Source organism: Poromitra crassiceps (assembly GCF_964638095.1).
Source record: "Poromitra crassiceps genome assembly, chromosome: 1".
NCBI classification, from domain to species: domain Eukaryota; kingdom Metazoa; phylum Chordata; class Actinopteri; order Beryciformes; family Melamphaidae; genus Poromitra; species Poromitra crassiceps.
The window spans coordinates 107,730,958-107,757,569 of NC_139623.1; the positions used below are offsets into that span (position 1 = coordinate 107,730,958).

Sequence of the window (26,612 nt, forward strand, 5' to 3'; positions counted from 1 at the left end):
AGATTTGCCAAGCAAATTGCTGCACAGTCGGTTACGCTAGTAACTCAGCTGGCTGATTGGTTTCTGTACCGGGGGAAATGTATGATTTGGCACAAATGTCAGGAATGGGCCAATATGGTTGTGGTCTTACCTTCTGTAGTAGCGTTAGTTACGTTAAATAAAGTATGTGTGTTTGACATGTTGGCACAACGTCGGTTGTCAGCTTGGTTGGTTGTTAGCTTCTGTCAGTCTGAGGCTGTGTTTACAAACACTAGGGCGGGGCGTCGAAACCACGCGATCACCAGCTGTTTGGGCTTTAATGGGAAGAGGCTAATGGTTTTTCTAGCTAATGCATAATAATGAGGGTACTCGTTAAGGCTTTGCTTTTGATTCAGTTAAGATCGTTTGTAGGCTATATGTGGGTGCTTTTAACATGGCTTACACACGTTTAGTCTTAACTTGCTGTCATGTTGGGCCTGTGTGTGTGCAGGTTGAACAGGGCTCACATGGAGCTGGGCGACATTACAATATTGTAATGGCACCAGAGCAAATAATAGAAAAAGGGATGACACTAAAGTATTTTAAGCCTCCAGATGATGTGCCGTGCCATAATAGCATAGCCTACCTGTGTGTCACACTGGAGTCTGGCTGATGTGGGACATGAGCTGACAAGTTTTGGCCCTGTTTGTGTGTTAGTGGGGCAGGTGTGTGTCCTGAGCCCTGGGGTGATCTTTAACTTGAGCTAAATCTGCTTCACGTGCTCTACATGGAGGGGGTGAAGGGATGTATGGTGGAACAGTAGGTTTTCCACACATGGACATGATGTGACTGACCTATAGGTGGCACGAAGGGTCTATATCAAACAATGTTGCATTACAAAGCACAGCTTGGTCGTAAGTCCCATGAGCCGGAGAGCATCATTCTTACTGTTCTGCGGTTTACACACTCTGCCTGTAAATCACATTGTAAACCGATAACTGCAAGATTACAGTTGATTTCGCTCAAAATTGTACAGAGTTCAACACATGTAGCATTTAGACTAGTAGTAGTCACCATCTCTGCTGACCTTGTTGCATAACATTTTGCCATGACATGACCAAGGAGTAGAACTCTGTGGTGCTATAGTACAGTATAGTACAGTATTAGTGCCACCATCCATCCAAGAGTCTTCTTGTTAAATTTACAGGTTGGGGTTTTGTGGGTCATTGTGGTCACATTTGTTTCCAAGTAGGATAAATGCTTCAACACTGAAAAACCTGGGATTACACATTCACACAAAATAAATGTGGGAGTGTAAATATTTGAAAATGCCCTTTCCCTTTATACATTGCACCTCCTCTACTATTTTTCAGTGGTAGCATGGATATATTTATTTTTATGAGCATAGGTTACTAATATGGGAGCATTCTGGATCCCTAATTGTCCAGAGAGATATACAGTAAGGTAGGCCTGGGCGCAGTATACTGAAAATTCACTGATACAGACATTATGACTCTTGGTGACCCAATTTTGCTCATGGCGGTATGTTGGGTAAAAGCTTTCCCCATGGCTACGCTTGTGTTGTGCTCTTGAAGAAAAAATACAGAATAGAGTAACTTCTGGGCCGTATAGGCTACATCTGCTGTGTTCAGCCTATGAGCTTCATTCAAAACCAAAATAGCCTCAGTATCCCACTTCTTTAGAAGTGCCATGAGTGCCGCCGAACCCAGTTTAGGTAGGGACAGTGTGTCAGTTGTAAATAAGAAAGACCTGGTAGTGGTAGTGGTGTCCGGGTAGTGTAGCAGTAGATTCCCTGCCTACCAACATGAGGGTCACAGGTTTGCGCCCCCACGTTACGTCCGGCTTGTCTGCGGGAAGCCGGATTAGGGGTATGTGTCCTGGTCGCGGCTGCAATACTGCCTCCTCTGCTCGGTCGGGGGCGCCTGTTCGGGGCGGAAGGGAACTGGTGGGAATAGCGCGATCCTCTCACATGCTACATCCTGCCGGTGAAGCTCCCCGCTGTCAGGTGAAAAGAAGCGGCTGGCAACTGCGCATGTGTCGGGGGAAGCATGGTGCTAGTCTACTTCTCTCCCCAGATCGGCAGAGGGTGGAGCAGTGCCCGGACAGCAGGAAAACATTGGCCAATTACAATTTAGGAGAAAATGGGGGGGAAATCACAAGAAAACAAGCAATTTGTTTCATCACTTGAAATACAACCACACTGACTGTATGGCAAAGAAATAAAATGGCATAGGAAAAAAGATAGAAAGAGGCAACTCACAAGGCAGCCCTTATTTATTTTTATTTTATTTTACTCATTAATTCACGAGATGATACATTCATTTTTATTTTCTACTAGAGGCATGAAGGGGTATGGTAGCGGAAGTGGTAAATATAAACATTTTTTTTTACCTTGGTGCATATGAGCCAAGCAAAAAAACAAAAACATGTTTCATTTATTGAATTTGTTATTGAGGTCAATGTGACAATAAGGATTTGAGATCTTATCACCCAGCCCTATTAGTTCCAAGTAAATGTTTGTGTACTCCATTCAGCTGACAAGGATCCATGCTGTATGGCCGTTCCCGCGGATGTGCTAAAAGTAGCAGCCTATTGATAGAATCCTAGTTGCCGTGACGATGGGATAACGGACAGTTTCACTGGTCATGTGTTTCCTGAATGAGTCGTGCAGTGTGTATAGCCTGCTACTTTGTTGTTAGCAGATGTTCTGTGTGCCTGTGTTTGGATAGGAGGATGGCTGATCAGTGGATTGATTGTAACATACCTGATAAAGGCAATAAAGATCATATAACATAGTCTGCTGCTTTTGACTGTGGTTGTCAACAAGTCCCATTTCCTTCACTTCCAAACATACTCCCTTTCTAGCCATTCTGTGTCTTTGTATCCCCCAGCAAAATGGGTGCACCATTCTCTATTTGAAAAGTCATATTTTTTTAGGGCTGCACCGATTGCAAAATTCAGGGCTGATACCGATGTTTAAAATAACAATTTGGCCGATAGCCAAGACCGATATTTTTTTATTACACCTTTTTTGACAGGGAAACAAAGAAATCTTCATTATGAATAAATAACTGAGCTGAGCTCTAAAGTCTTTGACCTACCTACTCAATACGAATACCTTTTTTAGTAGGGATGCACCGATATGAACATTTTGGCCGATACCGATAACCGATACTAACATGGCCGATTATCGATATTTGTCGATATGATCTGTATAAAAACACATTTCTATGATAATAAAATGTTGTACATACTGAACAAAACATGTAAACTATGTGAATTTGAGAAAGCAATACATTTCTTTTTTAAAGTGGTGCAACCGCTTCTATGAGTGAATTTGTGTGTATGAGCAGCACGAGAGTTCACCTGAGATGTAGTTACAGAAAAGTTCACCTGGAAGGGGAAGGGCTTATAGACCAATTTCGAGTGGATGTCACGGGGTTACGTCAGTGGTTGCAGAAAACTTACATTGATTATCAATAGTGTCTAGTATAATAGTGTATCAATAGCTAGTGTTGTGATTGTCTGCTCCTGGCTTTGTTGTTGTCTGCATCAGCATCGGCCGCCTCCATTTTGTCTTGTGTCTCTCATCAAACAACAACTTGTGTGAAGACATGTCAGGTGGTCAGGATAGGTCAAGCTGTTAGAGCGGAGCACCCTCTGCTGGATCATCAAGGAATTACAAAATCCCCCCGCCACAAAAAAACCCACGTTCGAATTTCGATTAAAAAGTGACAGCTCTAGTGTAAAGTTCTATTGTCATCATTGTATCCTCGAAATGTCTCTCTCCTCTTCTCTACTCTTCTCTTCATCCTCTGGTCTCCCTCTCCTCTCCCCTCCTCTCAGCTCTTTGGTCGGGCTGTCCGGTGGCGGGATGGAGCAGCACAGCGGCAAACGCATCCGCAAGCCCTCTCTGCTGTACGAGGACTTTGAGAGCCCCTCTCTGCCCCACACGCTACCCCAGGTTCCCCCTGTGCCGCTGCAGCCGCCTGTAAGGGACCTCAACCGGCCGGGCCGCATGACCAACCAGCTGCAGTACCTCCAGAAGGCCATGATGAAGTCTCTGTGGAGGCACCAATTTGCCTGGCCCTTCCATGAGCCGGTGGATGCCTACAGGCTCAACCTACCGGTGAGTGAAATGCTTTAGCAAGAAGAGATTCCGCATTTTAAATGTTGTGTTTTTTTATATTTTATATTAGTGTTTCCCCTATAATTAAAAATATTTTTTAATGTAAAAAAATAAGGTTTGGGAAGCCTCTCTGCAGCGCTGTTCCTCAACACGAGTCAACCTCTGTGTCATTGCCGGGGAAACTCTCGACGCGTTGCGAGTGGCACCACTGCTATCACACTGTGTCAGAACCTCCTTGGTCCTAACTGAATGTGACGCCGGCAAGCTGCAATTTTAAATTGAAACTTTAATTTGGTTTTGAGTAGTGCTGCACGATTAATCGAATCGCAATCGCAATGTCAGCACGTGCGATTACATAACCGCAAAAGTGTGCGATTATTTTATTTTTTTCACGTCTTTTTGAGTGTGTGTGTGTGTGTGTGTGTGTGTGAGAGCCTCCTCTAAACTAACGTTACACGTGACGCAGCAAACACACGTTTCTCTGCCATTACACTGGGCATCAATACTAGCGGGAGACTTCTCCCATTGACTCCCGCAAATAAGTAATGTTATGTGCAGCAAGGTTACATATTATCTACCGAGAGGGCGAGAGAGAACATCCATGATCGCTAACAGCAAGCTATGCTAATAACTAGCTAGCCGTTCGTTCAGAAACGCATGTAAACAGCCGTGTGATCAGTGAGAACTCAGTAAAATAAGGAGAGAGCTGCAGGTGCTTATGCAGAACTAGTGCGCGATTAAGTACACAGTGGGGATGACCCGCTGTGATGAAGAATATAACGAGATTAACAAGGTTGATAGCAAAACACTGTCGCAGCTGCCAGCACTGGCAGCATCACCTCCAGGCTCCTAGCTAGCCTGACGTCACATGACGCCTTCATGGTCCCTCGTTAAAAGTCTGCAGATGCACGTAACCTCACCTCTCTCTCAAGAAGCGTCACGTGAGTGTGGCGTTTAAGGCCATCTGTCGCTACAAAATAAATAAACGGGGTGTATCATTCATTAGTATTGCTGGACAGACATGTAACTAACTTTGCAACTTTGCTGAGCCATCTTCTATGTCTTGTATGTATAACACAGTGCAGTTTCTATTTGACTGGTGTTTCTTTTTTACATGTTTGGGACAGGCAAATGTCTCAAAATGTTTTATTTTTTTGTAAAGATAATTTAATTTCAAATTGTTTTTATTTTTTTAGTTTTAATATATTTCAAATTGTAACATATTTCATGTATTTTAGTCTGTGATATGTGAAACCGTGGTATTTTGGTCCAAGGTTATCATACCGTCAAAAACTCATGCCGGCACATCCCTAGATACCTAGTTTATTATATCGCAATCACAATCGCAATCGCAATATTGTCCACCCTAATCGCTAATCGCACCTTTTCCCCAAATCGTGCAGCACTAGTTTTGAGCACCTTTTACACAGCCACACCAGGGCTGCTCAATCCTCCCTATTTTCATATCGTCCAATCGTGGCCGTTAGAGATTGGCGATAGACGATCAGATCGCCATAATCTATTAATTAGCCGTCATTTTAAATTATTATATATTTCTCATAGGTGATCGGCAATCGGTGATCGGTGGCAAAAAACGTGATCGGCGCACCCCTAATTATTATTATTATTATTTTTGATAAAGAGACCTATTCCTATTTAATGACATTAATAATTTGGAGTGGAAAAAACAATCGATCATAATATAATTATTGAATGCAGCCTGTAGAAGGATAATAAACATAGAGTATGCATTAGGGCTGGGACGGATCACGGATAATCCATGACCCGTACGGATCAGCCCCCACGGTTCGGAACGCGGTTCGGAATGTCAATTGTCCGCGGACCCCCCCCCCCGCCCCCCTTCGTTTAATTTAACGTTTAACGTTCGTGTATGAGAACGCCTGCAGCGCAGCCAGACACAGACAGGCATAATCATGGCAAGCACAAGTGAGCTTCCTCATCCCTTGTCGCTGCTGTAAAGTATGTCTGAAGGCTGTGGCTAGTGGCTACTAAAGACAGCGTCACACAAACTTATTTCAACACCTCTGAAAAAGCACAGGAATGCGATCAGCGTGTTGCGGGCTGCACAATATAACGAGAGCCACAACACACACACACGCGCACACGTTTCACAAACACATTATCACCGGACGGTGAAATGTTGCCTTAGGACACCTAACAACAAAACAACACGTGGGGCCACTGAGTAGCTTAACGTAGCATCAACGTTATATTTCCAGACTGACCTGGTCTGGTCTGTAGGTCTGTACCCGTGTCATGTGACTGGTGCAAGCAACAGCCATGAAGTTAGGCATAGCAGTGCCACCTAAAACAGGAAGTTGGGTTGTTGTGCCTTCAGAGTAAAAGCATACATTGTGTCACTTATGAGAAAAAAATATTTTTTGAGCTGTGCAGGGCAACAAATGGTTAGAGAATTATAATAGTATTAAAAAAATCTAATCGAAAATCTAATTTTGAGAGAAAAAATCTGATATATATATTTTTTTGCTGATCCGAAAAATCCGTGATCCGTGGCTCAAAATCCGTCACGCGATCCGATCCGTGGGTTTTCTGATCCGTGCCAGCCCTAGTATGCATTTATATGAGAAAAGACTCGAGACCGTCCCCATGTGTTCTGAAGCCGCTTCTCTTGCTGAACGTAAAAGGGAGAAAAGGCCAGCACTCTAGAATGTCCTTTAGGTGTTTAACACATTCACTGCCAGACGTTTTTTTTTTACTGTAGTTAGCTTCTGCCAGAGGGGTTTTTTGAGGATTCTGGCTCATCTTTCAAGACCCGAGGATTCTTTTCTGCTAAGATTTTGTGAACACACAATATCTCAAAAGAACTAATAGAATGTGTGCTTTCTCTGTCTAAAAGAGTTAGTTTGTAGAGTTAGTAGTTATGTAAGCATTAGCAGTTGAATACAGCATGGTTTCAGCGTCAGAAAAATTATTCAGAGATAAACGGCTTTTTGTGAAATTCGATAGAACAGTCACTTTAACCATTCATTTTTGGCATCAGTAAGAGTCAGACATCTAAACAATAGTTTTGAACAGTAATTTCCTCCATAACAGCAGGAAACCCCCCTCTGCTTCCAACTCCTCCCTCCGTGGGCGTTCTTCTTGGCTGCAGCGGCCGTCACAAGCTTGTCACCAGTCTCACTGCTTTGCTGCTGCTGCTGCCTGTCTGCGCGGCCGCTGTTTGAGGAAGTCTGGATGGACTCGCTCGCTTCTTGGAGTTTTGGTTGAGAGAAGCTTTTGCGATTCTGGTCATATTTATGCTGCGTGTTTCAAAGTGTGTTCCACCTGTAATCTATTATGCAAATTTGCAATCCCGCATCGCCAGCAATCAGCGTGAAAACGAAAGCGTTTTCCCCCATCCATTTTCATGAGAATGGCTGCTTTTTGCTTGCCTTCCTCTAGTCAGGAGAGCACTGTCGCCACTTAGTGGCTCGGTGGAATGGGTTGTAAACGTTCGGTGGCTCCAATAATTATATAAGAGATGTAAAAGGGTTAGATGCACATCCCACGGTCAAATTTTTTTTTTTCATTTTTTGGACGTATTAATACGTCATTGGCAGTCAACCGTTGGATTATTTTTGACGTATTAATACGTCATTGGCAGTGAACGTGTTAATAGGTTTGGTACAGCAGCAAACAACAACGTACGCGTTTCAGCAGGTAGCCTTCATCAGCGTTGTGCTGAGTCAGGCGGAAATGGTGTATAAATACAATCGAAACGGAACTACATTCAATAATCCAATCAGTTACCAGGTAAGCTACACAGATAAGGACATCAAGATAGTTACAAAATATACAGAAAATGTACATAGCAAATACATACTTCTAGTATAGAGTTTACAAAATATAAATAATTAATTAAATAAAGCCCAGTTGGATATGTTCCCCTACAATTAGGGGTGCACCGATCGATCGGCAAGCAATCTGTATCGGCCGATATTGACCTCAAATATGCGATCGGCGATCGGCAATTTTTTCATAAAAAAAGAAAAAAAAAATTAATAAAAAAAAAGCCCTATCACTAATCAGGCTTTCCAACGATATAAAATACAATGCCAATTGGTATTATTAACACATTGAGTGCCACAGCGCTTCAGTAAAATTGTCTGGAGCCTGTGCCAGATTCACTTCCATTCAGTTGAAAACAGCTATAGAATTTTTTCTATTAGGGCTATATGGACAGGGCTGGACTCTAATGAAACATTGGACACTCCTGCTTCTTTCAAAGAAGAAATTTTGTTTCTAGACAGTTCCATTATGAAATGACAGCCTCTGAAAGAAGAGCACTTTCAAGGGTTTTCTGCTGTCTTTTTTTACTTTTCAAGATAAAGTCACTTTTATGAATACTTTTTGCACTCTAATTTCAAGCACATTCACTGACTCTAGCTACTATTTTCTGATGTAGTGACATGGTGTAGTTCTGTGCAGCCTGCGTGCCCCACCCCCCTCTCCCCCCCTCTCCACCCCTGAGCTGCGGGCTCCTCCCCACACACACACAGTCTGTTTTCGCAGCCTCCGTTTTTGCCCCGGGCGGATCCCAGCGCAACAAGGAAATGGCAAACGGGACTGAAGGAAAAGGTTTGGCCGTTCGGCTTCGGGTGCTGCCTTTCTGGCAGGGAATCGTGTGGAGAAACTATATGCAGACAGATAGACAGAAGCAGAAGAGCTCAGTTGTGGGCGCGGATCGCAGCCAACTGTCAGCTGCAGACAGAGCAATCTATATGGCTCTGGCTGCAGCATGCATCGGTTTCGCTTTGATCACGGCTTTCTCCGCTTTCTCCTGCACAAAGTAAAGGATCTGAGGTGGGTGGCGCAGCTCCCGTGTAGATGTTTAAGGTGGCGCCGTGTGATCCCTTGAAGGGATTCATGCTCACTGGCTGGGTACGACCTTAAACAGCAGAATTATGGAATAATATGAATTATGATTTTAGGACGTCCACAGACGTCCTTGGCACTTCTCGTTACTTTTTTTTAGGACGTCCACAGACGTCCTTGGCACTCAATGTGTTAAAGGGGAGAAATAATCAAGCCAAAATAACGTTTCCAAACTTTCTTTGAGGAGTTTATATATCGGTGATCGGTAATCGGTCATCGGTCGATGATCGGTTGGGCAGATATTTCCCATAGGCGATCGGCAATCGGTGATCGGTGGCAAAAAACGTGATCGGTGCACCCCTACCTACAATAGCCCTTCACAAAGAACAGGCAGAAACATAAACAAACCGGGCGTCAAGTGGACACAATGCAAGTAGAAAAGAAAGAAAATTCTGAAATAAAGTTAAAAAGTACCCTGAGGAAACATCCAAGCAACAACTCCTCGTTAAGGCCTTTAGGGTGTTCAGTCTGCAGCGTGTGGATCCAAAAGGCCTCTCTCTGTAGCAGAGCTCTGTCTCTATCACCCCCTCTTTTCAAAGGTGCTACAACTTCAATCCCCTGAAACCTGAGTGAACACACATCATGGCCAGCAGAATTAAAATGTCTCGCACACTGAAGACTTTTCCTCTTTGTTCCTAATACTGCTCTTGTGTCCCTAACCCTAACCCTCTCATAACACAGTCCACAAGGACACTTCAAAAGATATACAACAAACCTGGTCTTGCATGAAATTCTACTATTGATAGACTTTTTACCAGAGTGTGGGTGTAAAAAGGACCCACCTCTGATCATAGCGTTACACTGAACACAATTAGATCAAGGAAAATTGCCATTAGGTAAATTAGATAAAAAATGAACAGCGCGTGTGTGGCAGTCAGCTCTGACAAGCCGATCTCTTACATTTCTAGCTTGTTTAAGAGCGAAAAGAGGAGGCTTGGTATAAACTTGGCCCACTTGGGGGTCACTGCAAAATGTGCCAGTGTCTCAGAACACTCTTTTTTATTTCCTGGGACACAGGAGAGAAAGTGGTGGCACACACATTAAAATCACTAGAGGAAGACGTCCTAGGTACCAGTAGGTTGTCCCTCTTCAAGTGTCTAACCCTCTGGAGGCTCTCATGGAGGACTACATTACTGTAGCCTTTAGCCTTGAAACGTGTTTATAGTTCAGAGGCATGCTGTTCAAAAGCAGCGTCAGTACTGCAAATCCTCCTAACCCTCAAAAACTGACTATAGGGTAAACCTTTCTTGAGGCTGGGGGGATGATAACTGGAAGAATCAAGAAAGCTATTGCGGTCAGTTTCTTTTCTGTATACCCTGGTCATAAGTTGTTCAGATTTGTTCAGATCCTGACTTTAATCTAATGAACATTTTATAGAGGGCATCCTGGAGTTAATGTACACCATGAACTCCTCAAGTTGAGTCAGTGATCCACTAAAGATGAAAAAAATGTCATCAATGAAACGTAACCAGCATTTTAACAAGGAATAAAAAGGGTGGTTGTTGTATACATAGTCTTCTTCAAATTTACCCATAAAGAGGTTGGCATAGTTGGGAGAGCACGGACTCCCCATACTGACACCCTGGCATTGTAAATAGAATGCACTTTCAAATTTAAAATAATTATTTTTAAGGATCAACTTGGACACCTCCACGAGAAAACCAGTGGGGGGCGTGCGGTTCTGCCTCTTATTCAGATAATGTGTCAAAGCTTCAAGGGCCTCTAGGTGTGGCACATTAGTATAAAGGCTGTTTACATCCATAGTACATAATAGCTGTCTTCAATGTCCTATATGGAGTTGAGCCTGTTGAGGAAGTCAATAGTGTCTTTAAGGTAAGAGGGAAGTTGGGACACAAGTGTTCTGATGTGCCGGCCAAGATACTGAGAAATGGGTTCTGTAAGTGACTGTGTACCTGCCACAATGGGCCTGGCCAGGTATGGGTTCCACCATGCTTTTATGAATTTTTGGGAGTGTGTAAAAAACAGGACGTACAGGATGCTTCTGTAACAAAAATGTGTATTCATCCTGGCAGATCAAAGAATTACTTAAGGCATCACTAAGAAAAGACTAAATTTCCTGAAAGAATTTTAAGTGTTGGGTCACCCATTACACTCACACATCCCAAGTTGTCTCAATATTTCTGTTCTATCCACCTTATTTCTAGCGGCCATGATGCCGTTTTTCTTCCGGTGTGATCCTCCCAGCCTTGTTGCTGACAGCTTGACACCCGTCTGGGCGAACGGAGCAAATCACTAATCAGGTCCAGCTGGGCAAAAATCTCATCGATAAATATCCCTTTAAGAGCGCAGTGCATTCATGGGTAATCGCCTACTGTGGCTAATATTAGCCGCTAGTTAGTTATGTTACATGGCAGTAAAACGCCACTGAATGACCAAATTGATATCACTTTTAACCATTTCGGGCAAAACCATTTCCATATGGACCCATCAGCGTTGGTTAGTTGTTTATAACGTGGCTGGCTATATTTCTAACGTTCTATCTATCTATCTCTGCACACTGAAAATACTGGGAGGCGGGCCATACCGTCTCGGTCGATGTTTTGATTCGACAGTTCTGGGCATTGGCGTTGGCCAATCCCGGCGTGTTCCACCCCCAAATCGATTGTGTTCTGGTGCAAAACGAGTGGCTTCTAGGACGAACAGGCTCTCCGAGCTGCGCGCCACTAACGTTATTTTAGAGCAGTGCAGTAAATACAATATTCCTTTTTTTTTGTTTCTTTGTTTAACGAAACCGTTACATGTCCTCTGCATTCTACATCAAATAAAGACATTACTGTTTGTTTTATTTGGTATGTTACATACTTATTGGCCAAGTTATGTTCAATTCAGCCAGGGTACAAGGGAGTGTAGGCGGCCATCTTTTCAAATCAAGTAGAATACCGTTTTAGGAAATGGCAAGCTGCAACATTAAGTCACGTTAAACCGGAACTTGTACGCACAATTATTTGTACAGCGGGGGATTCAAAAATAAGGTGGATAGGCCTCTTTATTTTACAGCACCCCCTTTATCAGCACTACGTATAACAATACGCTCTTTTTTTTCTTCCAGTTCAATGTTAGAATAAAGTCTCTTTTTATTGTTCATAAGTACCTTGGACATAACATCCTGCTCCACCAGCCTGCAGTAAGTTGCCACAGAAGAGTTCAGGACCGGCGGGACAAAAGTACTCTTGGCCCTCAAACCTGTGGTGGTTTAAGGGACCACTAGTAGTGTCCCGTTCATCTCCAACAGTCTGTGGGGAAAGGGAGCGTGAAACTGGAGTTCCCTTATCAAAGAAAGCTCTAAGCTTAATAGATCTAAAAAACTTAAACAGTTCAACTCTCGTTTTGAATGAATCAGCTTTAGTAGAGGGAACAAAAGATAAACCTTTAGAGAGGGACAGAGACTTCGTGTTGAGACAGGGGTCTGCTGGAAACATCGATCACATTCTGCTTCCCCTCAGGCTCCATCTGTTGACGAGCCCGGCGGTGCCGGCTGCCCCCCCTCCGCGTGGGTCTTTTCTTGCTGGCGTTCTGGTGTAGTACCGTCTGCTCGGCGGTCTTCCTAAAGAAGTCGATGGGTCCTCGCTCGATTCCTCCATGGACAGTCCGCTGGAGGCGGTGTAGTCCACTCGTCTACGTCGGTACTGGGGTCTGAAGCGCTCCGTTGATAACCAAGGGTAGACACTAGGGGTGGGGGAAAAAATCGATTCACCTAAGTATCGTGATTTTTAATGTCACGATTTTTTTAATCGATCTTTTATTCCAGAATCGATCATCGCAACAATTTTTTTTTTTTTTTTTTTTTTTTTTTTTTTGCGTGCTTACAGTCAGGCCACTCACTGAACAGCAGGCCAGACGCCGCCTACTGGTTTACTAGTGGTTTTATTACTTTATTAGTTAGTCTGAAGTAATAATTACACTTCAGGGTTAAAGTGGGTGCATCTCATTGTAAAATTGGACTTCAAACGGCCCAAATCTGGCTTCAAACGGCCCAAATTTCACGCGCGTCGGCCCATATCGGCCTGGCCTGCTTGGTATCTAATGCCCGACCTGAATTATGAGTGTCAGTCCGCCCCTGTTTTTAACTATATCGCCCAGCCCTACTCGTGATATAATATACAGTCTCTAGTGTATGATTCAACTTTTCCCATGTTCTAATCTAGTGTAAGAAAGCAAACAAACTGAAAAAATAAAAGAAAAAAATAAACAAAAATCGCAATAAATCGTAATATCGAATCGCAATAATCGTAGAATCGCAATACTTAACACTTTGAGTGCCACGGCCCTTGGGCAAAAGGTTGCTGTACTGTGCCACATAGGCCGCAATGCATTTTAATATAGCCATATCATTTTTTGTGTTCCTCTTATATGGACAACCAATAGCCTCAATGAAACTTTGAACCCTTCTGTTTCATTTAAAAAAAAAACTGTGTTTATAAACCGTTCCATTTTGGAAATACACCCCTCTGAAAAAGAGTGTTTTCGACCGAAAAGAGCATGCTGAAATTAGTTTCTGAGATAATCACATCTTTATGTTAGAAAGGCGACAGAATGAATTCTGTTTTGAGTTGAACAAAATGCTATAGCTGAAATGAAAGGTTAGAATGTCTGGTGTGTGTGTACTGTCAATGGTTGTATGCTCTAGTGCCCTGCGTGCCCCACCCCCCTCCTCCTCCTCCTCCGTGGTGGGAGGAGTCGAGTGTCTCTGCTGCGGTTTGCTCTGAGTTTGATCTGCACTGAAAAGTCCGCTGCCTGCATCCCCCCGCTTTTTTACAGCGTGTCCTCGGCTCCCAGCTGAGAATAATGTAACTTTTCAGAAAGACGCTGGTGTCGCCGTGTCGGCAACTAAATCATATGGATGGACTATCGCAGCGGACACGGATGGGGCTCAATTGTGGCAGCAGATGACTGCTGTCCACAGGCACAGCTAACGGTATGCTTCAAGCATATCGATGCGATTTCCGTATTCCGTTTCCTCATGACTTCTTCTCTCTTTTCTCCTGGCCTTTGTCTAATCGGGAGGGCACTGTCGCCACCTAAGGGTTCTGTAAAATAGGTTAGACACATTCAATAGCTCCCATATTGTAAGAGGCGATGTAAGAGGCTTAGATCGACATCCCCCCGTCAAAATATGAATTTGGAGTTATTGACGCCATTTGGCGTCGCTGGCAGCCTACGGTAAATTTCTCCTGACGCCATTTGGCGTCGCTGGCACTCAATGTGTTAAGAATCGCAATATAAATCGAATCGGCACCCAAGAATCATGATAGTATCGAATCGGGAGATAAGACACGGTTATTTTTATAGTCCAATTTATCCCTACGGTACTTATCAAGCTTCGTCTCATAACCTGTTTCTCAGACGTCTCTATTAAACGCCTAAAGGACATTAAAGTCTCTATTAAACGCCTAAAGGACATTAAAGTCTCTATTAAACGCCTAAAGGACATCCTAGAGTGCCGGCCTTTTCTCCCTTTTATGTTTCTGCCTTGGCCCTGCGCCTTGATTTACTTTATTTTGGAGTGTGCTCGCTACTGCTGTTGTTTGACCTCTCTTGCTGAACTCCATGACTTTTTTTTTCTGCAGTCTACTTTTCCATGTTCATTTTGCATGATTTAACACCGGCTGTTAGGTAAAGTAACTGATGGACTCTGACTCTTCATCATACTTAGAAAGTAACACACAACATGGAGGCTGGAGTAAAGTTGGAATAGATTGCCATGTTATGCTGCTGCTAACCTTGCGTCACCCAGAGCATGGCAAATAACACAACCTCTTCCGTTTTTTTAGCCTTTAAAGTAAAAGCAGGCAGTGCAAAATAAACTTAAATAACTCATAGCCTTAACTTTGAGGAATCCCCATAAAATAGCTTACACATCAACAATATTGGTTGTGATGCGTTACGATTACATATGGAGTGAAACAAGTCTAAAGTATTACTCAAAATGTATAATAAGCTCAACGTGAAAGCCCACGGTGGAAGGCATACTTTTACATTCTGGCTGACTTGACTGTGCTGCAAGGAAACTGGAGAGGGAGACGTAGAGAGCAGATGCTTTCCCCCTCACTCGTGCTGATTTTAACGGAGCTCTACCAGAAACATCTCTTAATAAGTGTACAGTAGGGAGCAGCTTCTAGATTTTTTATAACATCTTAATGATCAAATCGCCTTAAATATCGCTGTAGAAAAGCCAATTGGCGATCACTTCCTTCAATCGTCAATTTACGATTTGATCGCAAATCGCAGCAGCCCTAATATCTATATTCAAATAGTATATGCTGTATGTCTGTAACAGTGTATTTAATCGCATTTATTCATATAGTTTTCCCTCGCAAAAAAATAGACCCTTTAGACCGTTATTACTCCAGGTTCCCGATGGTCTACCAAGACAAGCTTGACACGAATGGATTCGTTCGAGCATCTAGTTGAATCTGAGAACAGAATCTTCACTGTAGGTGGAAAACTCCGCTCGCTACAGCCTTCAGAAGATGGTGAAGTCAGGCTAGGAGGAGGAATAGTGCTTTGCCTTGCTGCAGTCTGGTCTGCCCTCTTGCTCAGGTTTCTTTTACCTGGTTAAATCTAATAATAATAATACAATTTTGAATATTCATTTTCATATTTGAATATTCTTTTCATTTTTATATTCGAATATATATTCAAATATAGAATATTCTTTGAAAGCCCTATCAGATGATGACACAGCCCCCCTTCGTCATGGAAGACAATGGTAGGTAATAGGAGCATTGAACTAGCCCAATACTATACAGTCTTATGCCACAGGCACAATGAGTCGCATTGACATTCAACAAACATGATAACATGATTTGCTAAAAACACATAATCTGTGTTAAGTGCCCGCTACCAACGTCGCACATAGCAGCTATTAATCACTGTCTCCCGCATTGAATAATTGAAGACAACTCACCACGATGCATTTCCTCAAGTGAAGTCCCAATTGTGCCGCAAAGAAAACAGGTCTTTTTTATTCGGTAATTCAATCTGGAGCGGTTTATTACCATTTGTGACTTCTGTGTCACTCTATCACGTGGAAATTTCATTAAATGTGTAATCCTACAAAGCTAAATCAAGCCGATTAGAAATAGACAGAATAAGCCTATCTGTGGTCCAACTCTGCTCAATCAACAGCAGACACCAGCTGATCCAATTTAAAGTCACTCACCGTCTTCATTATTCAAAGTCTTAAGTTGCACAAGATCTACCCCTCGGTCTCACCACTTTGTGATAGAGGGTGTCAAGTGTTAGAGGGTACATTGTCCCATGCCTTTTGGTTTTGCCCTTTATTATCTACATTTTGGGCCCAAATATTTGATTGGTACTCCAAGGCCTATAAAGTAACCCTTCAGCCGGAGGCGGAACTTGCCATCTTCGGCTGCTCTGAATCTTCTCTGCTCCTTCCTACTGCTGTGCAGCAGTCTCTGACGCAGGGGACGACCGTCGCCAAGAGACTCATCGTCCTAAGGGAGTGGAAGTCCCCCTCCCCACCTTCTTTTCAGCTATGGCTGTCGGACATGGTTTCAGTTATACGTATGGAGAGACTCAGGTTCCTGAGGACCAGTTCACTTAGGAAGTTTTCTACCATCTGGGACCCATTTATGGCCTACTTGGACGAGGTTAGGGGCGACAGGTAACTCACCCAGTTGATTGACCCAGCTCTCATTGATTACACGGGATTCTATATAGAACGTCTCTTAGAAGCACATAAGCACCTTATGCGACTGGTAGCACCTCATTATAATTTCAGAATGTTGATATGTGTATGCTTTTTCTTTCTTTTCCTTTCCTGTGACTGATCTTGTTTGTCTTTGTTTTAGTTTTTTGTTCTTGTGTGTCTATTGGATATAAAAATGAAAAATAAAAATAAAATATATATAAAAAAAGAAATGGACAGAATAGAGGAAGCTAAGCATTTTTATCTTCAAAATAAAAGCCGTAATTATAACTGGGTAAATAAAAATCTGGGCCATCTACTCACTACGTGTTAAAATTGACTTTTAGTTGTCTGTGTTCTATTATGTCTTCTGTGTATTTCGGATCACACACAAAAAAAAAACGTTGCAACATGCATCAATAAGGCTATTAGTCTATTTAATTACCATTAATTGTGAAGGTTTTAACCAGAAGTTTCAATGTTATTCTGGCTCACTTGACACTGCTCTGAGATTTTTACGGCTTCAGTCTGCACGCAAATCGTTATCACAAACGCTGTGTATAAACGCGAAATAAAAGGTGAGAACGCAATGACAGTTTGCCGTTTTTATGCAGAGACTGTTGTCGTCTAAGCATGGCCTGAGATCGGCAGATTCGACACGTACAGCAGCAGAGGCATACAGATTCGACACGTACAGCAGCAGAGGCATACAGATTCGACACGGGGGGGGGGGGGGGGGGGGAGTGGAAAGGAAATCCATATGTGCTCGCAGTCAGAGTGGGTCAGAGCCAATGCAGAGCTTGCAGGGAGCGGAATGGGATTTCCATCCAGCACCGACTGAAGTGGCAGGCACCAATGGGAGAGCTAAGTCCACCATGCTGCTTCAAGCCAGTCAGACTAGCAGAGGTCTAACCGGATGGGTTGTCGACGGAAGTCTCTGGTGCGCAATCTGCTCTGCCCATAGAGAGCGTGTGCAGTAGGCATCCAGCCAGCCAGTGCGGGAATGTCGCCTCCGACATGAGATTTAAAAACCCTAAATAAAGATACGGGGAGATTTACCTTGTGTGAACTCGTTTGTTAAGCACTTGAATGTTAACGGACATTCATTTATATGTCAAAGTTCCGCACTGCAGGTTTAACACGGCCACCTGCCAAATCCTAGTACATTTTCACTTTGTATACTCTAGCAGCCACTTTGACGGGTAAGGCGCCATCATTCCAACCTGTTTGTGAAATTAATTTGTCAGGTAAAAGTGGCTGAATTTTGGAATTCATCCTCTCCGTTTGTGCCTGATTTTGATTAAAAATGTAATAGTCTCTCTGTGAGCCTCACTCACTCTCTCTTTGTCTCTCACTCTCCCAGGATTACCATAAAATCATCAAGCAGCCTATGGACATGGGGACTATCAAGAAGCGCCTGGAGAACAACTACTACTGCAGTGCCAGTGAGTGCATGCAGGACTTCAACACCATGTTCACCAACTGCTACATCTACAACAAGGTACAACATCAACACTCTCCTTCATTCATCTGACCTTCCCTCTCTTTCACACTCTGCTAATGAAAGCTTCAGCAGGAAGAAACAAAAAGGTCACTCAGGTCCGCTGACCAGTCACTTCTGGCCATCCCAAAGGCAAGGGAGAAAGGCAAAGGCAAGGCTTAAGCTCGGGGGAGAAAGGCAAAGGCAAGGCTTAAGCTCGGGGGAGAAAGGCAAAGGCAAGGCTTAAGCTCGGGGGAGAAAGGCAAAGGCAAGGCTTAAGCTCGGGGGAGAAAGGCAAAGGCAAGGCTTAAGCTCGGGGGAGAAAGGCAAAGGCAAGGCTTAAGCTTGGGGGAGAAAGGCAAAGGCAAGGCTTAAGCTCGGGGGAGAAAGACAAAGGCAAGGCTTAAGCTCGGGGGAGAAAGACAAAGGCAAGGCTTAAGCTCGGGGGAGAAAGGCAAAGACAAGGCTTAAGCTTAGGGGAGAAAGGCAAAGACAAGGCTTAAGCTCGGGGGAGAAAGGCAAAGGCAAGGCTTAAGCTCAGGGGAGAAAGGCAAGGCTTAAGCTCGGGGGAGAAAGGCAAAGGCAAGGCTTAAGCTTAGGGGAGAAAGGCAAGGCTTAAGCTCGGGGGAGAAAGGCAAAGACAAGGCTTAAGCTTAGGGGAGAAAGGCAAGGCTTAAGCTTAGGGGAGAAAGGCAAGGCTTAAGCTCGGGGGAGAAAGGCAAAGGCAAGGCTTAAAGGAGAATTTAGTTTTTTTTTAACCTGGAGCCATTTCCTGGCATTAATTATGATTTGGCCACTCACCTAGCGATGTCTGCAGCGTTTCTGGGCGTCCTAGCGTTGTTTTGAGATCAATATCGTCCAAGTCAGTGTAAAATGGAGTTGATTTGGGGCCAAGTGGTAGCCTGTATTTCCTGCATCTAAATAGCTATTTTTCTTCCCGTTTTCACCACATATCGCCATAATCAGATCCGTCAACATCCAGCCGAGTGTTATTTCACCCCAGGCTGTTTCCTGGACTGCACACGGATCAAATTACCTCAAACGTGATCTAGGTCACCAAGTCTCGTGAAGTCCCGCGATACTTTCCTGTCGACTGGCCAAATACAGGCAGGACGCTTTGCGGTCGTGGTTTTAGCGTAACCTATGTGGGGTTTGGCGTAACCTATGTGGGATTCGAAATAACGAAGGTTATGCCAAACCCCACATAGGTTACGTCAAACCCCACATAGGTTACGCTAAAACCACGACCGCAAAGCGTCCTGCCTGTATTTGGCCAGTCGACAGGAAAGTATCGCGGGACTTCACGAGACTTGGTGACCTAGATCACGTTTGAGGTAATTTGATCCGTGTGCAGTCCAGGAAACAGCCTGGGGTGAAATAACACTCGGCTGGATGTTGACGGATCTGATTATGGCGATATGCGGCGAAAACGGGAAGAAAAATAGCTATTTAGATGCAGGAAATACAGGCTACCACTTGGCCCCAAATCAACTCCATTTTACACTGACTTGGACGATATTGATCTCAAAACAACGCTAGGACGCCCAGAAACGCTGCAGACATCGCTAGGTGAGTGGCCAAATCATAATTAATGCCAGGAAATGGCTCCAGGTTAAAAAAAAACGAAATTCTCCTTTAAGCTCGGGGGAGAAAGGCAAAGGCAAGGCTTAAGCTCGGGGGAGAAAGGCAAAGGCAAGGCTTAAGCTCGGGGGAGAAAGGCAAAGGCAAGGCTTAAGCTCGGGGGAGAAAGACAAAGGCAAGGCTTAAGCTCGGGGGAGAAAGGCAAAGACAAGGCTTAAGCTTAGGGGAGAAAGGCAAAGGCAAGGCTTAAGCTCAGGGTAGAAAGGCAAAGACAAGGCTTAAGCTCAGGGGAGAAAGGCAAAGGCAAGGCTTAAGCTCGGGGGAGAAAGGCAAAGACAAGGCTTAAGCTTAGGGGAGAAAGGCAAAGGCAAGGCTTAAGCTCAGGGTAGAAAGGCAAAGACAAGGCTTAAGCTCAGGGGAGAAAGGCAAAGGCAAGGCTTAAGCTCAGGGTAGAAAGGCAAAGACAAGGCTTAAGCTTGGGGGAGAAAAGCAAAGGCAAGGCTTAAGCTCGGGGGAGAAAGGCAAAGGCAAGGCTTAAGCTCAGGGGAGAAAGGCAAGGCTTAAGCTCGGGGGAGAAAGGCAAAGGCAAGGCTTAAGCTCGGGGGAGAAAGGCAAAGGCAAGGCTTAAGCTCGGGGGAGAAAGGCAAAGGCAAGGCTTAAGCTCGGGGGAGAAAGACAAAGGCAAGGCTTAAGCTCAGGGTAGAAAGGCAAAGACAAGGCTTAAGCTCAGGGGAGAAAGGCAAAGGCAAGGCTTAAGCTCAGGGGAGAAAGGCAAAGTCAAGGCTTAAGCTCAGGGGAGAAAGGCAAAGACAAGCCTTAAGCTCAGGGGAGAAAGGCAAAGGCAAGGCTTAAGCTCAGGGGAAAAAGGCAAAGGCAAGGCTTAAGCTCAGGGGAGAAAAGACAAAGACAAGGCTTAAGGTCATGGGAGAAAAGGCAAGGCTTAAGCTCGGGGGAGAAAGGCAAAGGCGAGGCTTAAGGTCACTGGAGAAAAGCAAAGGCAAGGCTTAAGCTCAGGGGAGAAAGGCAAAGACAAGGCTTAAGCTCAGGGGAGAAATACAAAGACGAGGCTTAAGCTCAGGGGAGAAAGGCAAAGACAAGGCTTAAGCTCAGGGGAGAAATACAAAGACGAGGCTTAAGCTCAGGGGAGAAAGACAAAGACAAGGCTTAAGCTCAGGAGAGAAAAGCAAAGACAAGGCTTAAGCTCAGGGGAGAAAAGCAAAGGCAAGGCTTAAGCTCAGGGGAAAAAGGCAAAGGCAAGGCTTAAGCTTGGGGGACAAAGGCAAGGCTTAAGCTTGGGGGAGAAAGGCAAAGGCAAGGCTTAAGCTCAGGGGAAAAAGGCAAAGGCAAGGCTTAAGCTCAGGGGAGAAAAGACAAGGCTTAAGCTCGGGGGAGAAAGGCAAAGGCAAGGCTTAAGCTTGGGGGAGAAAGGCAAAGGCAAGGCTTAAGCTCGGGGGAGAAAGGCAAGGCTTAAGCTCAGGGGAAAAAGGCAAAGGCTAGGCTTAAGCTTGGGGGAGAAAGGCAAAGGCAAGGCTTAAGCTCGGGGGAGAAAGGCAAAGGCAAGGCTTAAGCTCGGGGGAGAAAGGCAAAGGCAAGGCTTAAGCTCAGGGGAGAAAAGACAAAGACAAGGCTTAAGCTCAGGGGAAAAAGGCAAAGGCTAGGCTTAAGATCAGGGGAGAAAAGACAAAGACAAGGCTTAAGCTCGGGGGAGAAAGGCAAAGGCAAGGCTTAAGCTCGGGGGAGAAAGGCAAAGGCAAGGCTTAAGCTCAGGGGGCAAAGGCTAGGCTTAAGCTTGGGGGAGAAAGGCAAAGGCAAGGCTTAAGCTTGGGGGAGAAAGGCAAAGGCAAGGCTTAAGCTCGGGGGAGAAAGGCAAAGGCAAGGCTTAAGCTCGGGGGAGAAAGGCAAAGGCGAGGCTTAAGCTCAGGGTAGAAAGGCAAGGCTTAAGCTCAGGGGAGAAAGGCAAGGCTTAAGCTCAGGGGAGAAAGGCAAAGGCAAGGCTTAAGCTCAGGGGAGAAAGGCAAAGGCAAGGCTTAAGCTCAGGGGAGAAAGGCAAAGGCAAGGCTTAAGCTCAGGGGAGAAAGGTAAAGACAAGGCTTAAGCTCAGGGGAGAAAGGCAAAGGCAAGGCTTAAGCTCAGGGGAGAAAGGTAAAGACAAGGCTTAAGCTCAGGGGAGAAAGGCAAAGGCAAGGCTTAAGCTCACGGGAGAAAAGCAAAGACAAGGCTTAAGCTCAGGGGAGAACGTGCTTTGCAGCCCCCAAACTGTGGAACGAGCTCCCTCTGCATGTCAGGCTGGCCCCTACACCGTGGATTGGAAAAGTGTGTTTTAACATTGGTTCATTGGGATTCTCCTTATTTGTCTTCATTCTGTCATGTTCTCTGCTTCTGTCCAATCCAATCTCCACTTGACTTTTTTTCCGTTCATTTATTCAGGGGAACCTTGTCAAGCATGCATGCCCTTTAGACAGACACATTCAGTTCTGAGTTCACTGGGTTAAATGCCTTTGCTCAAGGGAACCTTAGTTGCTTAGGGAAGGGGGAGTTTTTATTTACTACTAATGGCAACTAATCTGAACTCGACTGACCTTGAAAATGATGGAATCTGCAGCGCAATGTTTATAGTTTTTTCTTAATGGTTTCTTTGCAGTGTGCTAATGCGTGAAATAGTTTTCTCTGTTAGCCGACAGATGACATTGTGCTGATGGCCCAGTCGCTGGAGAAAACCTTTCTGCAAAAGGTGGCCCAGATGCCCCAGGAGGAGATTGAGCTGCCTCCTCCCACCCCGCCAAACAAAAGCAGGGGCAAAGGCCGCATGTCTAATGGTGAGTCAGTGACTTATACCTTTTTTGACATCAAAAGTCCCACTAGTACATGTGTTTTTGTTACCCAGAAAAGCAGCGGGGGGCAGCCGCATCACCTTTTAAACTTTTAGATCGCACTCTCAACCCGCGTTTCTCCACCGCTGCAGGCTGTCTCTTCCCCCTCCCTTTTCCCTGCTTCTCTCACGGCTGTCCGTCCAGGTGCAGTTGGGTTGACTCTAAAGAAGACACAGTTTGTGTCAAAACGTTAAGTCTGCTTGCACCTTATTAAATTGCTCAAAATTGACCGTGTGCTCCAGATTGCTTCTTTACCAACAAGTTCACTCAGTCCCACTTCTGAGATTGAAGCACTGGTTTGGCTTCTTGGTTCATGGCTGAAGCACGGATTTGTCCAGTGTCAGCCACCAGCCAAAACATAATGGAAACGTCCGGGTAAAAATGTCAAACTAATGTGATTTAAACAAGTAAATAGCCTCACTGGTGCACGTTGGGAGGAGAAAAAGGTGTTTCAACAAACGAAGCAGCAAACATTGTATCAAAATGTAACATTACATACTAGTGAAACTGTGTAAAGCAGTGGTTCTCAACCTTTCTACACCAAGTACCACCTGAGAAATGAGTTGGCTCTCCAAGTACCACCATATGACCGACGTTAAAATACAGTCTATTCAGCTGCACAGTTTACGCAGGGGGCACACTTATTCCTAATAACATGATTTATTGTTAACTTTTGTCAGCCACAATGTACAAAGGGGTAGCACTAGAACTAGCAAACTCTTCCACACAATTCTCATACAATGCACCTCAGTAAATGAGAACATAACCGTATCATTCTCACACAGCAAGTGAGAAAATTGAGAACTTTATTTCAGCAAAATGTACTTCAAACACTCTCTCTCTCTCTCGCTCTCTCGCTCGCACGCACGCACGCACACACACACACACACACACACACACACACACACACACACACACACACACACATTGACAACTCACATAAGCCTAATGTGAAGGTTGTGCCTGTCTCTGTGAATTTTGATTGATTGATTGATTGATTCCCTGCTTCTGTATTTGGTTTTGATGGCAGCAAGTAGGGATGCACCGATATGAACATTTTGGCCGATGCCGATAACCGATATTAACATTGCCGTTATGGCCGATAACCGATATTTACCGATGTCGATATGATCTGTATAAAAACACATTTCTATGATAATAAAATTTTGTACCTACTGAAAAACACATGTAAAAACTGAATTTGAAAAAGTAATGCATTTCTTCATTTCAAAAACATTTGTAAAAGCCCATAAATCATAGATTTACTGCATTATTTCATCTCAATGTGAAGAATTTGGCTGATACCGATAACCGATATTAACATTGCAACATTGGACCGATACCGATATGTTAAAAAATGACTAACATCGGCCGATACCGATATGATTGCCGATATATCGTGCATCCCTAGCAGCAAGTGAACAGAAGCCTTTCTTGCACAGATATGTGGTCGCAAAAGGAAGGAGAAAGTGCACAGCTTTGTCAGACAGGGCAGGGTATTCTCTGTGTTGTTTTATCCAAAAGTCCAACAACTTTCTGAAAGCAGGCTTCAGTGTTTCATCACAAGACAACTCTATTAAACTCTCCTGCTCAGCCCACACTGTTGCCTGGGCTCTTCCTCCGTCCCACCGCAGCTGAATCCAAACCTAATTGCGTCGTTTGTTTGTGGATTCCCCACTTGCGCTGCTGACGGAGCCACTAGCAGCACATGTGGCACTCTGTTCAGTGCTGCTAACGCTCTTAACAATGGAAGGTGTTGTGCCTGCAAACCGTTCTTGCGCTTCTGGCTTGTGCTCATTTCACTGACCTGTCCTCCTCGTTCACTTGTTGAACTTCATTGCTGCGGGACTCCTCCACATGTCTCTTTCCAGTTCGTTTTCAGCCAATTTTGCAACATGCCTGCTTTCTTGTAATCAGCTTCTTGCTTGTAACGTTAGTAGTGTCCGTCAGAAACGTCAGACACAATTTTTTATTTTGTTCCTAAATCTAAAAACAACAATGTGGAAGTTATTTTAAACCCCATTTACATTCTCAAGCTTATTTTCATTAATAGTAGCCTAGTATTTTGATAGTATTACTGTAGGCTACATGTTTTAAAGTTGGGTTTATTTCACATAAAAAAACATTGAGATTCCAGGGATCCTTCCAAGTACCACCAGCGCAAGTACCCCCGGGGGTACGCGTACCACAGGTTCAGGTTGAGAATGACTGGTGTAAAGCATTAGGCTACTCAAAATGTGAACGTTACAACGAGGGCTTCATTTTGAAAGAGCTAAAGCGGACTACTTACCTTCTGGCTGACTTGACACAGTCTATGCGCCTGGGGCTGGGCTCGTGGGCTTTGTGGGGTGCACTCGTACATGACGAGAGACACTTTTTCTCTCTCTGCTTATTCCATCACTATAAAGTATTAACTGTTAAGAAAGGCGAATTTTAGGCTGTGGGAATCACTAAATCTCACTGACTCACGCTGGAAAAGGGACGACAACTCAGGAAGAGGAGGGCAGGGTCGGAAAATCACAGGTTGGACCAATGGCAAGATTTATATCGCCAACTGGAGCAGGGCCGCCACATAAAAACCCACCTCACAGGGTCGCTCTATCGGGTAAATAACGCGGCTTGGAAACTTTTAGACTGAAGAAAATGCCACTAGTTTGTGGATATTAGTGGGATTTTTGGCCAGTCTAAAAGTAAAAGGGGCTTTAGTGTTATGTTTGAAGTGAAGCTTGCTGCTATGTTTGAAGTGAAGCTTGCTGCTATGTTTGAAGTGAAGCTTGCTGCTATGTTTGAAGTGAAGCTTGCTGCTATGTTTGAAGTGAAGCTTGCTGCTATGTTTGAAGTGAAGCTTGCTGCTATGTTTGAAGTGAAGCTTGCTGCTATGTTTGAAGTGAAGCTTGCTGCTATGTTTGAAGTGAAGCTTGCTGCTATGTTTGAAGTGAAGCTTGCTGGGCATGCTGGTTCTTGTTTGTGAATAAGACAATTGGACAAAGTCAGACTTGGATCAGCATCTGGTATCAGCATTTGCAGTTATAGAAATGATTTACTCATGTCTGTCAGGCATGCACAAGTCAAAACCGTTTGATGGAAAGCATCATGTAAAGTCACCCTGCTAATGTCTGGGGGGCTTTTCCCAGACTATTTAGAAGTTGTGTATCATCCTTTAGCCCAGTCACATTTCTAACGGTCACTGTGTCTCTCAGCATCGAGGGCTCACCAGGTGCCAGCAGTGTCCCAGTCGGCCTACTCCCCCTCCTCCTCGGACACAGGCGAGTCCATGCTGGCCAACTCTCCCCAGACTGTACTCACCAAAAGCCTGCCCCCTGCCAACATCATGGGCATGCCCCCCACGCAGCCCACCACCAAGGTACATGCCTCAAAATAGAATCATGATAACAAACGCAATTTGGACAGAACTCTTCAAAACAGTGAAATATTGCTTCAACACAATAACAAGGCACCATCAGAACTTGCATTCTGATGAAGGTTTTCATACAATAACGTTAACTACTGTAATCAAGAAATGGCATTATTTTCAAGCACATGGTGTGCAGGAGTCACCCTCTCCTCTCTCATCTGTCGATGCTTTTGGTCTCCTACGCACTTGTAAAAAGACTTGTTAGATGTGCAAAAAGGTTCTAGTTCTAAGTGTTCTCTTCATAGTTTCTACTAATAAGTGAAATAGGGCTGCACCATATGCACACAAAAAAAAAATCCAAATCATATTTTGATTATATTGACAGATATTGTGATATGCGATACGATTTTAGTGGGAATGCACATTTTTGCATTTCCTTTTCACTGAAATAAAATAAAAATGATTAGATTTTTATTGGGCTCTGTACCAAACAAGCATGTCTGGATAATATGATGTAGGCTGGGGCATCTCTGTAGCACCATTGAATGCTATGTTGTGACACATTTGACCTTGATCAAATTGCAGCTGCTCCTGCCATCTGGATATTGCACTTGGCCCATATTGTGATTTCGATATCGATTCGATGACTT

At 44.3% G+C, this 26,612-nt stretch overlaps 1 protein-coding gene across 2 annotated transcripts in view; it reads left to right on the forward strand.

The window, feature by feature from the left end:
* The first annotated feature begins 3,835 nt into the window (after positions 1-3,835).
* Positions 3,836-26,612, forward strand: part of LOC310788010 (bromodomain-containing protein 2-like) — a 37,607-nt gene continuing 14,830 nt past the window's right edge. For both annotated transcript variants that reach the window (XM_083649474.1, XM_083649475.1), the window contains exons 1-4: positions 3,836-4,108; positions 18,040-18,177; positions 22,412-22,553; positions 25,808-25,971. In XM_083649474.1, the coding sequence (XP_083505600.1) occupies positions 3,854-4,108; positions 18,040-18,177; positions 22,412-22,553; positions 25,808-25,971 (699 nt within the window). In that variant the 5' untranslated portion in view covers positions 3,836-3,853. The remainder of the gene's footprint in view (positions 4,109-18,039; positions 18,178-22,411; positions 22,554-25,807; positions 25,972-26,612) is intronic.